At 35.9% G+C, this 16,060-nt stretch overlaps 1 protein-coding gene across 1 annotated transcript; it reads right to left on the reverse strand.

Moving 5' to 3' along the window:
• Positions 1–975: 975 nt before the first annotated feature.
• On the reverse strand, positions 976–10,108 carry LOC127977086 (RNA-binding protein 28). The gene is made up of 19 exons (XM_052581773.1): positions 9,551–10,108; positions 8,684–8,851; positions 8,483–8,604; positions 8,307–8,382; positions 8,101–8,193; positions 7,815–7,886; positions 7,622–7,661; positions 7,343–7,536; positions 7,110–7,173; positions 6,891–7,000; positions 6,728–6,801; positions 6,503–6,638; positions 6,309–6,373; positions 5,365–5,520; positions 4,189–4,338; positions 3,482–3,556; positions 3,138–3,379; positions 2,939–3,056; positions 976–1,653 (listed from the first exon to the last, which is right to left on the reverse strand). The coding sequence occupies exons 1-19, from the start codon at positions 9,714–9,716 to the stop codon at positions 1,516–1,518; spliced, it is 2,259 nt and encodes a 752-aa protein (XP_052437733.1). The 5' UTR covers positions 9,717–10,108; the 3' UTR covers positions 976–1,515.
• Positions 10,109–16,060: the final 5,952 nt, after the last annotated feature.

Below are 16,060 nucleotides of genomic sequence, written 5' to 3' on the forward strand. Positions count from 1 at the left end.
TTAATCTGGACCATTTGAAAAGCTGCTAATTTGGTAGCATTAAAAATATACTATTTATTATATTTATTTAAAACATTGTATATTTATAGTCCAGAGCAGCATTTTGGCAGATATTGATATGTACAAATTTATTCCCCTACATCAAGCAGGGAAACTAAAAACGCTGTCGCAAAGTCATGACATGCCGAACAATCTATCCTTACTACGTAAACACTAGCAATCTGATGCCTGCACACATTGCCATGTATTACTTCATGTTGTCTGCAGGATGACATCAGCATTTGTGGAGCGTGCTCAGTGATGTCACTGTGTTTACCAGAAGCAACGAGGTCAGACTCTGCTGGGAAGCACAAATCATGTTCCCAATCTTGCTGCAACACCAGCCTTGTACACACTCAGAAAAAAGGTACAAAGTTGTCACTGAGGTGGTACCTTTTCAGAAGGTATGAATATGGACCATTATGGTTCTATGTACCTTTAAGGTACTAAGATGCACCTTTTAGTAGTAAATGAGGAGTGCCCCAGTGATTGTTTCTGTCCTTTTTTTCCTCTGCGGGTATCGGGGGGAAGGGTAACTCATATTTTCCTACACAATATGAATCTATGCACTTTGAATAATATCCTTAATATTGTTTTGTATTTTGTGTATTGATGCATTTTTATATATATACATATAAAATGTGACTAATAAATAAATTATATTTTACATGGACACGTTTTTAATATGGCTCTGTTTATGCCAATGCAGTTTGCATATGTTTGTGGTCATTGCACTTTTCCATTTCCCAGTGGAACCAAAAATTAAAAATGCAGCTTTGTTTTTAAAAGATAAATCTATCAAAAACAGGCTTTCTTTCACTATACCGGTCCTTTTTAAATATTGCATTAAATATTATTAGCTGAGATTCAATTTATTTTGGCCTTAAGCAACCCTGCTCTACACATTTGAGTCATATTAAAACACAATCTGCAGTGTTGGATGTTAGTATCAATTTTTTTTTATACAGCAATAAAAAGTTTTGTCAGACTTTATCAACAAGAGTGCATTACATAACTTATTTGACAAGGGATGACAGGAATTGGCCACTGGCATTTAAATCCGGTCCACCTGTTATCAAAGTTTGAGGAGAGAAGTTAAATAATGACAGCTAAACCATGTAGGTTAAGTCCATATTGACAACAGTTGGCAATTCATCCCGTCTTTGTCCTGTTTAAAAAAACTCTGTGCCAGAGAACAGCAGGATACATGAAACTTGGCGTGGAACTCTCTTGACAAACATATGTAGTTCAAAAGACATCCCCACAAAACAGTCTGTTACAGTATGTACTGGAACCATCTCTGCATTCTGTTAAATCCATAAAGGAAATACTTCTGAGGCAAACAAACATCATCACATGGTGAAAAACTGACTTTTTCCAAAACTTTTAAAAACTCAAAGAGTCAAAAGTATTCCATTTAATCCTCCTCTGAGAGGTTTTTAAAAAATTTTCACATGTTCTTTCAGTCTCACATCTTCAGCTGAACCACTTGCTCTTTTTGACTGCAGTCTTAGTATTTGATTTCCCCATTAGTTTCTTTTTGTACTGGTTCACCAGTGTGTCAAAGCGGACATCCTCTCTGTTCTGGAACTTTCGTTTTGCAGGTCTGCTATTCTGCAACAGAAAAAATACACACAATAATTAAAACAGACAACAACGAGTTAAACTGGTGGTATAACCAAAATGTATACATCTAATACTGTTCAACACCACGCAAATCCATTCACTGGGTGTTGATGTTTGTAAATGCAGCGATTAAAGACGCCACTGTCAGCCGCTTCAGAGTTCCTGCGGGACAAACTGGTTCTCTAGGAATGACCCTGCTGGCTAGTTCCTAGAACTACGTGGTGCAAAAGTCCATTCATAAAGAGACTTTACTTTATTACTGAATTAATCGCACGTTTGAGCGAATTGAATTAATAAATCAATGACTCAAAGACATTTACCACTACCTGCTGCCAGTTTAGTTTTTTATTTAGAGCATCATTTCATTAATAATAATAATAATAATAATAATAATACATCATTAAAGGGATAGTTCAACCAAAAATCATAATTTACACACCCTCATTTCATTTCAAACCTATATGTTTTTCTCTCTTTTGCACAACAAAGTATTATGAAGACTGTTGGTAACAAAGCTGATTTGGTTATCAATGACTTTCATTATATGAACAAAATTCTGAGATGTTTCTCACTTCCTCTCTTTTATGTTCCATAGTTTTTATTAAGCCGCTGTAGCCTAAATGTTTATAATAAAATAAAATCTTTCTAAAGCTACAATTTGTAATGCCTACTTGATACTTTCTAATTTAAAAAAATAATAGCTTTAAATTATATTTAGTGGTTAATATTACCATATTACCATGTCCCCAGCAGTACTGAAAAGTCTTTCACTGGGCACAGAGGTAGATTTTTGCCATTTTTGCCAGCAGTGGAAATCGCTGCTGGTTTGTCTTGAACCACTGAAGAGGATCCTCTCTAAGAGGAATCAAAAGCTCACCGAAAAAACAACGCTTATCTCCACGTCAGCACCCGATGTGACTAGCTGGCTCTACATTGCTATGGTATAAATCGTCCCAGGCGCTCAAGATTCCTCAACAGTTTAGTTTAGGAGTGAACTGTCGGGCCTTGTTCCTCCTCATATAAAGACCTTCACGCAATCAACGGCCGCGTGACATCGACCAGCGTAGCGCAAGCCTAGGGTTCGGTTTGGTGAAAAATAAAAACTAAGGTTTGGCCGAAACCGAACCCTGTCAAAAAAAGCCCAGTATTCGGTGCATCCCTAATATATATATATAAAACCAACATTTTATATAATAATAATATTTATTTCTATTAGGTATATCATTTATTTATACAATTTAAGTAGCGATCTCTCTTCAACTCTTTGGCTTACCGGTTTCCTGTTCTCGCTGGATTTCTCGATGAAAGTAGACCCCTTTCTCTCTTTCCTGCTGGGCCCTTTCTTCAGTTTCTTGGGTTGTACCATCAGTTGTTTCCCTTTATCACGTTTCCTGAGGAACATTGTGAGGGTCATTGTACATGATAGTTTTTTATTGTTGAATCAATGGTGCCTGTTCTGTTTTGAGTTGTACCTGATCTTTGGGCCTCTGTGTGAAGGCATGTGCAGAACCTTGGGCCGTTTTTTCCCATCCTTCAGTTCTACATGCTCCACCTCTGGTTTGGTCATAAAGCCGCTGTACTGGCTTCCTTGTTCCTTCTCCTGTTTAACAACATCAGCTGCATTTCCTTTGCTCAAGGGTCCTTTCTTCCCCGAATGCTGCTGCGGCAGCGGCAGTTGCTCTCCTTTTTGGCTACTGCCTTTATGGAGTTGTTTCTGTGGAAAAACATCAATTTTGACAGTTTAATTTAAGCCATTTAATTCTGACATTTTCAAAACGTCACATTGATTGGAAACTAAGATGCAGCTGAGCCTCACCTTGCTGTTTTCCAACCGAATGGCTTTAAGTTTCAGCTTTCTTCCATCCTCCAGAGAAAACTCCACTATGGGTCTCTGACGGGAACAACACAGGAAATGACATCATCAAATATGAATACTTCACCACTGGTCTTTCTCAATCCTCAGATGTTGCTCAATGCTAAAATCTTTTTCTAATTTGTAAGTGAAACAGCCATGAGTCTTGGCCACAAGTGCTTGGGAATAGAACGATTCATCTTATTTTTGAGAAGTTACATTCAATACAGACCAAAACACATTCCATTGAGCGTCAGAGGAATGCATGATTATAGGATGTGTGGAAAGACTGATAGACAAAATGTGATTCGATCTGTTCTTTAGTGGATTCCTTTGTCCTCTTTTGCAAAACACTGAAGGGCCACTGCTGTGAAGCTGGCAATAAAGCCCTTAATAACAGGCCCTCAAAGTGTGTTTACACACCAGCAAGCTATAGCTAATATCGTCTAATACCGTTTTCTGATGCAATGACCCTGAACATACTTCTAGGAATAAGACAAACACCTCGGTGGCCCGTTTGTCTTTCTAGGAATAATTCAATTTGATAGAACAACAAACAGGTTATCAAATATCCCTTTTTTCTACCACTTCTCTCAGCAAACAGTGAGAATTTGTTTCCAAATAAGGCCTGATTCTGGGATTTGAGCAACAGCAAATTTTTGGTGGTCTACCTTTTGGGGTCCAAAGATGTCTGGGTTGTTGTTGAGGTGACGAAGGGCTTGTAGAGCATGCTCATGCTCTTTAAACGCCACAAAGCCATATCCCAGAGACTTGCCGATCACCTGACCACGAATAGGCTTCTTGTCATACATCACACGGCACTGTAGGCACATATATATATATATATACACACAGAGAAAGAGACAATCAGGAATTCTTGTTAAATATGCAAAAGTTATGCACAAGTTAACAAATACACTGTTATGCAGTTAAAGATGATGTTGGCGATTTCAGTCAATTAGGTAACACAGGGTTTCTGCAGGTTTTCTTAATGTAAATTAAAGGCTTTAAAAGACCTTTTTAAATTTAAATTAAATTTAAAATTATGCATTTAGCAGACGCTTTTATCCAAAGCGATTTAGTGCATTCAGGCTATCAATTTTTACCTATCATGTGTTCCCGGGGAATCGAACCCCCAACCATGCGCTTCATAGCGCAATGCTCTACCAAATGAGCTACAGGAAAAAATCTAAAATGGAACACATTTTTCAGTATAGCCTCTCAATGTAAAGCTTCAACGTTTGAAACTACAACCTAGGTATTGATCTCAATTATGTTCAAATTTATTTTACACACCAAAAAAACAATCTCAGATTCCAACCCCTAAAATATGGAAATAACCATTACTGTACCTTCTGCTCGCACTACAAACAAAGCTATGTTCTTTATCAGTATTTTGTCGTTTTCCAGTGCAAAAGACTCTTACAACAAAATAGATGTAGTCTAAAAAGCTTTTCATTTTCTGAGAGTTATCAAAATGTAAAACATTAAAAATAAAAAAAAGTTATGATTTAAATTGTATGATTACATTTTAGAGTTTATGATCAAACAAGAACAAATATCTGCCAATGGGCTCAGAAAAATCTACTTCAAAAGGAAAACATGTTTTAATGTACGATCAACAGAAAACTACAACGATTGAGCCTTTTAATAATATATTTTTGGATGACTAACTAACACACTAGACATTGAGGATCCTGATCCTAGTCAAATAACATAGTTCTGCCCTCTAGTGTTACTAGGAAGAACTGTTAGAATAATATTTTATTTATTAAACATCGTTTTGAATGTTGGTTTGCTATTAGTTGTTTTTTTCTAGCTCTTGGAAGAAGAAAGCAGTACTTTACCTCAGTGATGCGGAGCCCTTTCCCACCAGCAGCAGAAACGCAGAGCTTCTGAAGTTTCTGTTGATCCATATTCATAGGCAGGTTATGAACACATAACCGTGTTTTAGACACATAAATGTTCATGTCCTTTAACTTTGCCCTTTTCAGCTCCTCAAACTGACAACACAACAAACAAAAAATGTGTTAAACAGAAAGCATGCAGAAGAAATAATACACTTTGGCCCCCTTTACATCTGGCATCATTATAAAGCACGTAACAGATAACTTATGTTTTATCTGTCAAAATGAAAGAAAGCATCTTGCATTTTAATTGACAATTTTAAGTGTAATGTATAATATGTATGTGCCATCTCTCATTTCGAGTGGGAAAGTGCAATCAGATCTCAAAAATAACAATAACAAAGATTATACAGCCACCATCTGGATACAAAGTGCTTATTAATGCCAAGTTTAAAGAGAGCCTTTTATTTTCTCAGGATTATGAACGAGAAACAGCTTGCAGTATTGATTTGGATTTATAAAATTCAGTGTAATTATACAAATTTTAATTGAGAATTATTTTATTTAACTGAAAGATGAAATAAAACAAATATTAGAGGAAAATTTAAATAATAATAATAATAATAATAATAATAATAAATGTCGCCTTGGCACTAAAATGAGTTACAAAAATGTCTAAAATTAAAATGTGACTAAAAATGTATTAAAGCCACATAAAATATTTGAAACTAAAAATAAAAAAGCAAATTTACTAAACTAATAAAAAACATTTAATTGACAAAAAAAATTACTTAAACTAAAAATTACATAATTAGTTAAGTGATCCATTTAAATAAAATTAAGGAATTAAAAATAACAATAAATACTATTATATATTATACATTACATTAAATTACATATACACACGTATATAAATATACATACATAGATAGATAGAAGATTACTCTTGTTCTCTTGGCCAAGTCCGTTTCTGAAACTCCCTCTGCAGACTTGGATCCAGGACGAATCACTGGAGAAAGTTCAAGAGGTAACGGGTTAAATCAGGTGCACATAGGCCCTTCACTGCTATTAGCTAACTCAATTTAAGCTCTGTGATTGGTCAGCTGACTGGCAGCATTTTGTGACTGGCTTTACTCACAGCCCTCTCTGGCGAGGTAAAGGTTCCTGGAGCCTGTGTGAGTTTTCACTTTCTTGTCCTTGAATTTGACAGCGTCTTCTCTGTTTACTGCAGGCAGAACGTTCAATCTCCGTCCATCAACCCTAATGCCACCGAACTGAAACACATATATCCATCAGCACAATAATCTGTTTACTGATATAATACAGTATAAGTCTAATAACAGCTGCAGGACAACAAACTCACCTCTTTTTCATCTTCAGCAGCAACTATACATTTGTCTGCCGCTTCTTTACCTTTGAACTGAGCAAAAGCACAACCTACACAGACAGACATGGAAAAAGAGAGAATTACTTTAAAGAAAGAACTCTGAATCCAGACAGGCCAGGGTTTTGATGACTGAAGCTACCTTTTGAATATCCTGTGTCTACGCTCATCACCACACGGACGTATTTTAGCTCACCAAACTGCAACAACACTTCTTCCAAACCCTCTTCATCGATGTCAAAGGCCAGATTTCTAACAGGACCCAAATTGAAGATGCGTCAATAAAAATATGAATTCCTACATTAAAAAACATGTTATTAATTAGAAATACAACAAGAGAAGTTCCTTATATGATCATCACCTGATGAAGATGGTTCTTCCCTCATTCACATCTGAAGGAAGCGGGTCTCTTTTCTTTGGAGGAGCTGAGGGAAGGAGATTTATAGTCATTTACAGACGTGAAAAAAAATTGTTAAAACCTTAAAGGTTTATTACCTTAAGGTAATAATTTTCAAAAACAGAAAATATAATTTACTTCTGAATATAAATTAAAAATACAATTTCCATCATATACTAAAACAATAATACTGTTACTTTTTCCCTCTTTTTCATCAGAGTCGTCATCATCATCTTCAGGTTCACTGACATCACTGTCTGAATGCTGAGATTCAGAGTCGTTTTCTGCATCATCCTCTTCACTACTATTGGCTTCATCATCATCATCATCATCCTCGGATGCCTCTTCTTCTTCTGACTCAGAGTCATCCTTTTCTTCCTGTGATGTGGGCCTTCACACAAGACAGACCTTATGTTAATTCCACTGAATTCATCTAAATCCACACACTTTAGATTAGCTGCACTTCCTATACTTACTTTTCCTTGGCCTCTTTTTCTTTCCCATCATCTCCTGCACCTTTAGAATTCACATCCTCTTATTTGATGGTTCCTAAAAGATAGCCAGATACAATTCACTACAAAACCTAGAGGGTTGATGCACTTTCAAAGCTTTTCACAACTACATCCACATAAAGAAGTGATGCTGAGTTTAAATGAAAACACACATTACCAGCTGCTCCCGCTGATTGGTTGGCGAGATACTTGTCTTTTGCAATGGCCCAGTCCACAGCCACCTGTCTGTCTGTGAGAAAGAATTCATATTGTAAAGCTAGAACCTTTGAATGATTAAGATTTTTTTCACGTTTTTGAAAGAGGCCTCTTCAAGGCTACATTTATTTGGTATACAGAATAACCGTAATATTTTGAAATCTGATTGCAATTTAAAAATCAGTTTTAATATAGTTTAAGATGTTATTTAATTCTGTGATGGTCTTCAGTTTTAAGAGAAGACTCACCTTTGATCTCCTTCAGGTTCATCGATGCCAGAGCTTTTCCAGCTTCTGTCATATTCTTAAACTGCACAAATGCAAAACCTCGCTTCTTTCCATCTGCACAAAGACGATGGCATCAAAACAAGGTGGATGGCTGTATGAAAAAATGGTTTAAATAAGCTTAGAAATACTTAGAAACAGTCAGATGCACTTGTTGGACAAGCGTTTACCTGGTTTTAAGGGAATCTTGGCCTCCATCACTGTTCCGTACTCAGAGAAGATCAGTTTTAAATCATCTTCTTCACACTGCATATAAAGCACATCAGTGCATGAGCCAATATCACATTTCAAAAAGTCAAAACTAGGCACTTATCATTTATACAACATCAGAATTTAGTTGGCTTACCTTAAAACTGAGATTTCTGATGATCAGTCGAGCTTTCAGTTTGTTCTTTTTTATGCCTGTACTCTTCACAGGACTTTTGGTTTCTGTCGGTTCATGCTTTGGGTCCTTTTTATCTTCTGAATCTGCATCAACAGTTCAGGTTAATTTATAAAAGAGTGTTAAAAACAATCCAGGAGTTAAATATAAGCATAAACATCTAACCTCCTTCTGTTTTTACTTTCTTCTTCTTTTTCTTATCATCAGGTTTTTTCTTGGCCACGGTTACAAATATCTTCTCGCCTTCATACTCTCGGACTTCTTTTATGGCCCGCTGTGCATCATCTTCCATTGAGAATGTAACATTTCCAAAGCCACGGCATTTTTCAGTCTCTGCAAACAGCACACATAAAATTTACTACTACACCAAATTTAGATCGATACTTTAATTTCACATTTGTGATACATTTTTCTTCTCGTGTTTGATGGGTTGAAAAACAGTAGTTGATGAACACTACCATTCTAAAGTTTGGAGTCACCAGGCTTGTTTATTTAAGAAATTCATTTTTATTCAGCAAGGACTCACAAAATTGATAGTAAATGCATTTCTAATGTTACAAAAGATTTCAATTTCAAATAAATGCTGTTCATTGAACTTTCCATTTAAAGAATAAAAGGTATCTATCATGGTTTCCACCAAAATATTAAACAGCACAGATGTTTGCCGGATTGATAATAAAAAGAAATGATTTTTTGAACATCATATTAATAGTGGAGCTGAAATTCTGCCATTCAAGGATTACAATTTTTTTTATATACTGAAATAAAGAAGTTATTTGACAAATCACAAATCCTGAAAAAAATAAATCATTATTTAATCTCAACAAAGGGTATAATTTATATTAAATATTGGTTTTGTTAGTTTTTACTCAATTTCTTACATATTGCCGGCAACCCCTAATTTTGACAAGTCATTAGGTACCTGGTTATTAAAAAGACAGGTGCCAAAAGATGAAGAGAGAGAGAGAGAGACATTGGTTTGTTCTTTTAAATAACACTCAAACCACTATACTTTAAAACCGTTAAATTTACCTCTGTCCCGGACAACAAAGCTATTCTTCAGCGGTCCTACTTCAGAGAACAGCTCAGCCAGCTGTTGATTGGTGGCTGCTGCAGGTAATCTCCTGACAAATAAAGTGACTGCCGGCATTTTCAACACGAGTTCAGCTCGACTGTTCTTCACAGCAAGCAAACACATCTAAAACAGCGCTCTTGATTACAGACTCGAGCAGATATTCTTATATACAAGTCGCGATAACACAAAAGATCATATAATGTGAATGTCTGTAAACAGTGCGATAGCAATAAAGCACGTTTTCTCACATGCTGATACTCTACAGGAAGTTGTCATGGTGGGGATTCTTCGTTTGTGTGGCACTGCGCGCTAAATACCAACACTGACGCCTGCGGGTCTGGAGAAGAATGATTTTCCGAGTAGAGATAATACCATGACATGTCAACCTCAAATAAGACACAAACGACTCGTGTTGCATATGTTTGTTAGTCGAGAAACGGATCAACTGACTGACCGAAAAGACCCGGATGAATATTTGTATGTACAACTTTTTTACTAAGAGTTGCACGTTCCTTTTACTGTCTATGGGTGCAAGTAAGAACTTTTCATTTAATTATAATTATTATCATCATGATTGTGTTTGCTGATAAAAATGTATATATATTTTAGATATTTTTTTTTAAAGGGGAAAACATCCAGACTGTGGCTAGTTCAACGGAGAACTTCTGAAAACAATTTTTACAAATTTGATGTGCACCTACTGCGTGCTAGTTATATATATATATATATATATATATATATATATATATATATATATATATATATATATATATATATATTACATTTATTTGAAAAAAAGAGTCAGATTCAGATGCTTTTAACATTAAATCTTTCAGCTTTGTGCTCGTGGTCACTAGAGGGCGACAAAATCCATTAAATTTTGGCATGATTTTGCACACTGTAGGATGCATTTAAAAAAAATCACAGATGGAAGTAATTATAAATGTTTTTTTTATATAAATGTATTAATAACTTTGTTTTGTAAAGATATTGTTTATGTAATTTAAATATGATATGGCAGACATAAATACCTTAGAATTTTCCACAAGTTTAGTACACATTAGTTAATAGTTTCAGATTCAATGTTTGTCTTAACACAAAATAGGCTACTTTTATAGGTTACTTCTCTTTTCATTTGTTTTGATATAACTGATCATCAGACAGACAGCATGCTTTGTCCTCTTGTTCTCCTTTGTCATCCTTTCCCCGTAATCCCGTCTGGTAAGTGTCTTAGCCCAAAGTGTGGGATTATCTACCTCCGAAGGACAATTACTAAGATGTGTGCGTAGTGTGTTCATTAAAAGGCTGCTGAGGGTTTCATCATCTTCAATGTGGAGGGGACAAATGCATTCACATTACACGATGGTCTTTATCTGACCTTGGAGAACAGAAAGCAATAGAGAAAAGAGAGAGAACTCACCAGCAGAGAGAGTGAGAGAGACCAAGAGACAACTGTGACATAGCAGAGCTGGCTCCAGGCCCAGTCACACAAGTGCCCTGCAGAAAGGATCTTACAGCACGCAGTGTGATGAGTGTGTTTTCTTCACTTCAGCACACACCCGTCTGTAAGTATCAGCACAACTTTCTTATCATACAGTTTGCCTATCATGTGTATTATTTATCTGAACTCTATAAGGCAGCAAATGATTAATGAAGGAGACTGTGGTAATGCTGTGGATTGGGTAGCTGCATTTCATTGGTTTAAATTGAGATTCTCTCCACATATAATGATAATTTGCTCTTTTTTTAGGCTGTGATTAGAAAGACTAATTCATGTCTTCATAGTGCAGGTTTCTGTGAGCTGGTACTTAGAGTAGACTGAAGGTGAACACTCACAAAATGGTTTTTAAAGCATTTCAGAGTATAACCAGAATGATTTGTTGTGGAAATACACAGAAAATGACAGATTTTCTGTAATTAGCCTTGAACATCACTATAACGTTTTGTTATACTGCCAACAAATTCAGATAAAATTGCAACATTTCGTAAAATGTTGGATATAGGGTTTAGCAAACCTACATTTAGACAGAAACCCCAAAAAATGCTTTGAACATTTTGCAATTCAGAGAATTCAGATTCTATACAGTCTGTTTCTATGTAAAACAAGTTTTATCTTAATGAAATGCTCCAATATCATGGTCATACATTACATCAAATTTGACCATATTAATTGCTTAATGAATGTTGCTGATCTTACTGTTAATTAGTCATAATAATATTAATAATAATATAAAATGTATGGACTGATGGAATAATAATAAATAATTGTTTTAAACAATAACCATAAACTAACCCATTTTTGTTTTCTTGTTAGTGATATAACTGTGTTTAACAGCTAAAAATGTGTTGATGGTTTAGAAATGCTTATGGATGAAAGCATAATTGTTTGATGTTAAATGAAGTACATTTTGGTATGAAAATTATTAGAAAAACAGCTATTGACTCACCACATTTAAAATAAACTGCCAGGCAATATGACCGTGGGTAAGGCATGTTCATGTGTAGATTCATGTTTTCACTGTTTATAGATTTATGTAATATTGAGCAGGATACTGTCGTGCTCCTGGTGTTGACGCAGATTCTGTAAATGGGTCATACAGACACTCTCTCTGGTGGTGCTTTAAAATAAGGTTGTAGGAGGGGAAGTTATGAAAGATATTTTTCTTCCGCTGAATTGAATGACAAGACTGCATATCGCAGAGACACAAACACAACAGTGCTAAACACAGAGGAGAAACACAAAGAACACACTCTCATATGAAGTCTATCTATCTGAATGTAGACTAAGGCTACATTTCTGAATGACCTTGTCGGAGGACAGCAGAGCAGGACAGTGGGATACTGTATGAACCCACGCTGGCAGTGTGTCGAGTGGGAGAGTTCAGACTCATGTGATGAGGGACTGATGAATACAAATGATTTCTTTTCACTGACTGAATCAACCCACCACTACAAACAGCAGAGCTTTTTATTGCCACTGTTGGTAGACCGAAAATGCTTATTAAGCTGCCCTAGTAACTTTATCTGTGCTTTATATATAAAAACAGGTTGCTAATATAGTAGACTATATAAAAGTGACTTGCTGAAACTGAAATTAATTTTAGCTCGAGTAATATGGTTAGTTAGTTACAAAAATCATTAATAGTACATTGTTTAATAATCATAGTAATTTGAGTTTTGTAATGAATTCTAATTGTTCTTTATAGTATAGGCTAATATGAATTAAATGGTCATAGCATTCGACTAATAACTTATTGTTTGAATGTTGTCACTGGGGTGCAATGACTTAAAATGATTTATTACAGTACTGGTGATGTGAGCATCAGTGCTGTTTCTCTAATGACAGCTTTGCTGTAATACTGAAGAGCTGAAGAACAATCATGTCTACAGTACTGCATAATGAACACATCTGAGGGACACACATGCATCAGACAGTTGGTATTTTATTGAGTACAAAGAAAATATAGATGATTACAGTTGTTATAAATTATGGCACACAAATGGTGATAGCATCTTGAATGATGTATGAGCCTCAGTCAAGATGTGTGTGTGTTTTTGTGTCTCTCTCTGTGTGAGGGATACACTCCTCCAAATCGTTTATACCAAAGAAAACCCATGGGACAAACACAATTAGCCTTAAATTCACACCTATAGTCCCATAATGTCTTGATCATTGTTAGTTATTGTGTGGGCATTTCCTGGGACAGAGACCATATGGAGGGTCTCAGTGGTGGATGGAGGGTCTCAGTGGTGGATGGAGGGAGGGTGGGTGTTTACACAAGCGTCTTATGAGTCATCCGACATGAATCTGCAATAAGCGTCATTAACAACTCAAACCTTTCTATTATAATGTCTAATAAGAATTTGCTTTAGATGAGAGGAAAACCTCATCCTAAACTGAATGAACCACATTCCATAAGCCACATGATCGCTACTTTAAACGTGACACTTAGAATTATGGTACATTAATGGTGTCGGCAAGATCAAAACATAGAGCGACTGTTTCTGTTTCTCGAAACATCGAGTTGTTATTGAACAATGTCAAATAGTCTACTTGAATTTACAGGGTCATAGCAAACAAAAACTTGTTTTACCCATTTGTGAATGTGAGTTATCAGCCTCTCTAGATAAGATAATATATTTTAAAAGCAGGCAATCGCGAAATAATGACAAGAAACGTCTTTCTGTTGAGTTGTACGTACATGCTGACGTCACATAAAAACAACATACAACAGACCAAAGTAGTTTGAATCACGAACATGATTCAAAAAAATATAGCGCGACCAGTGTAATTAGATTCAATTGGAAATGATTCTTATGAGTCGGTTCCATTTAGTGAATCAAAACGCCAGTGTAGTCTGATTCCCATTAATTGTTAATAATCATTAATTGAATTAATGATTCTTCGTGAGCTTGTATTTTATAGTAAATCAAAAGCATACAGCAGTAATAGTGAATTAGTATTTTTATTTTATTTAGAATTATATAAAGTTCATAATAATAATGGAGGCCTACTGTATGTGCGCTAAAGCACTAATTAATGTAAGTTACATGTTATACAGTATAACCGATATATAGCCTATAAAAAGAACAATTTAATTCCATTTGTTTCTGTTGTGCTGTGTGTGAAACTATGCAGCTTAAAGATTTATGTTTTGAATGTCAACACAGACGGGACTAGACTCTGTAAGGCTGCTTTTTCCAATTGCCTGTTGACGTGGACAATTCATATTTCATCCTCATCTCTGCACTAACCAGATAGACATATTCTTTCCTTGCCTACAGGCCTTCCTTTGCGCCAGCATTCATTCTCACAAACCCCCAATTACCCTGCCATAACCCTGTCTGTGGCCATATCTTCTACAACTCCGAAGCATTAATCATTCCATGTGGCCGATTCCTTTGTCTGTGGGTCAGTTTCAGATGCCAGTGCAAAGCCATACGACCACATGGAACCAATTTTTATTTGTATTTATTTATTTATTTTTGTCGGTAGAGATTGATTGTGAACCACTGGCTTGGTTGTGACTTTGCGGCAGAGGCCACTTATCCAGAGCTGCAGTAATGTGCTCGGGTTCAAAAGCAGGAGCTTGATAGAAACCAAAGCCATCTCTTATAGCTTATCATTATGAATTAAGCAGCAGATAGGGGATATTATCATATTACAAGTCCATAATCATGGGATTAAATTCTAAACCTGATGAATTGTGGGCATGCTTAGGTTTCAGGCTGAATCGAGCTTTGAGGTTTAACTTGGACTTTTCAAGGTCTGATTCACCCCTAGCAAAGTCTGAGGAAATTGAATCAGACATCTTTGGAGAGTGACAGTTTAATATTGTCCAAGTCTTCCAGGCACACAGCGGGTTGGAAAGGTTTTGTCTGGTTATGATGATGTCTGTGTAAGCAGATCATCTGTGGAAACGATTTAGACTGGGTTTGAGTGGACACAATGTTAATTTGTTTACTATGGTTTAATGCAATCCAGAAAAAGCCTTGTTCCCGATCCCCAATCAATAATGTTATGTTTTTGCACTTGGTTATGCAAAGGGGCATAACCAACTCTCAAAGAAAACAAATGACTTCTGTTTGTTATGTTCTGCATGATATGCAGTTTCACTTTATTGAACATGTTTTCCCACTGAAAAAAAAATTCAGCAAGATCAAAATCATAGATAAATAATAAAATAAAAGAATCTATTTATAAAATATTATATAAAGATAACTAAATGCTGTTCTTCTTGACCTTTCATTCATCAAAGAATCCTGAAACAAAATTCACAACTTCCACAAAAATATTAAACAGCACAACAGTTTCAACTGTGATGATAATAAGCAATAGTTCCACAACACAATCAGCATATCTGAATGATCTTTGAAGGATTGTGTGATACTGAAGCTGGAGTAATGGTTGCTGAAAATAGACTTCTTTCAAAAGCACTAAAATGTTTATGTCTTTTTTCCACCTTTTTCCTGCCTTTTATTGCCCCACATGACTTGTGTTTCTGTTAGTGTGTAGTTAAGAGGCATTGGATAGCTGTGGTGAGTCAGGGCCAGAAACTTACTTCTACCATTGAAAGCCTCAGACAGGGGGCACTTTCTCAGCCAAGGACAACTCCAGAGCCAGTGCTGGGACTGTCAGCCTCTGCCTCTGCTGGCAGGACAAAGCATCGTTTACTGTGTGCACAGCATGCATGAGCCCATAGTCTTATGAAATACTAAATGCTTGTGCTTTTTACTCGGTAAAATGACTCTCAGGAGTTTGTGCGGTTGACATACCTTTGACTTTTTTTTGGCACACAACAGATAGCAGTGAGTCATGTCGACATCACCTTAGGTAAGGTCGGGTGAAGTTGGTTTTAGTATCTTAAAGGGAACTATGCAGTTGAGAGACACTTTTTCATAATTATACAAGTGTATTCATTGATAAATAATTGTTAAATTTACTAGCCATTTGGACTGAAAATTGT

Source organism: Carassius gibelio, chromosome B18, assembly GCF_023724105.1.
Source record: "Carassius gibelio isolate Cgi1373 ecotype wild population from Czech Republic chromosome B18, carGib1.2-hapl.c, whole genome shotgun sequence".
NCBI lineage: Eukaryota > Metazoa > Chordata > Actinopteri > Cypriniformes > Cyprinidae > Carassius > Carassius gibelio.

Bases quoted from the DNA above. Each gene is read 5' to 3' on its own strand.
- LOC127977086 (XM_052581773.1), bottom strand. From the start codon at position 9,716: ATGTGTTTGCTTGCTGTGAAGAACAGTCGAGCTGAACTCGTGTTGAAA. The intron at 6,639-6,727 runs GTGAGTTTGTTG...TATGTGTTTCAG, and splicing joins CTGCTGAAGATGAAAAAGAG to TTCGGTGGCATTAGGGTTGA. The intron at 1,654-2,938 runs GTAAGCCAAAGA...TTTCTGTTGCAG, and splicing joins CCAGCGAGAACAGGAAACCG to AATAGCAGACCTGCAAAACG.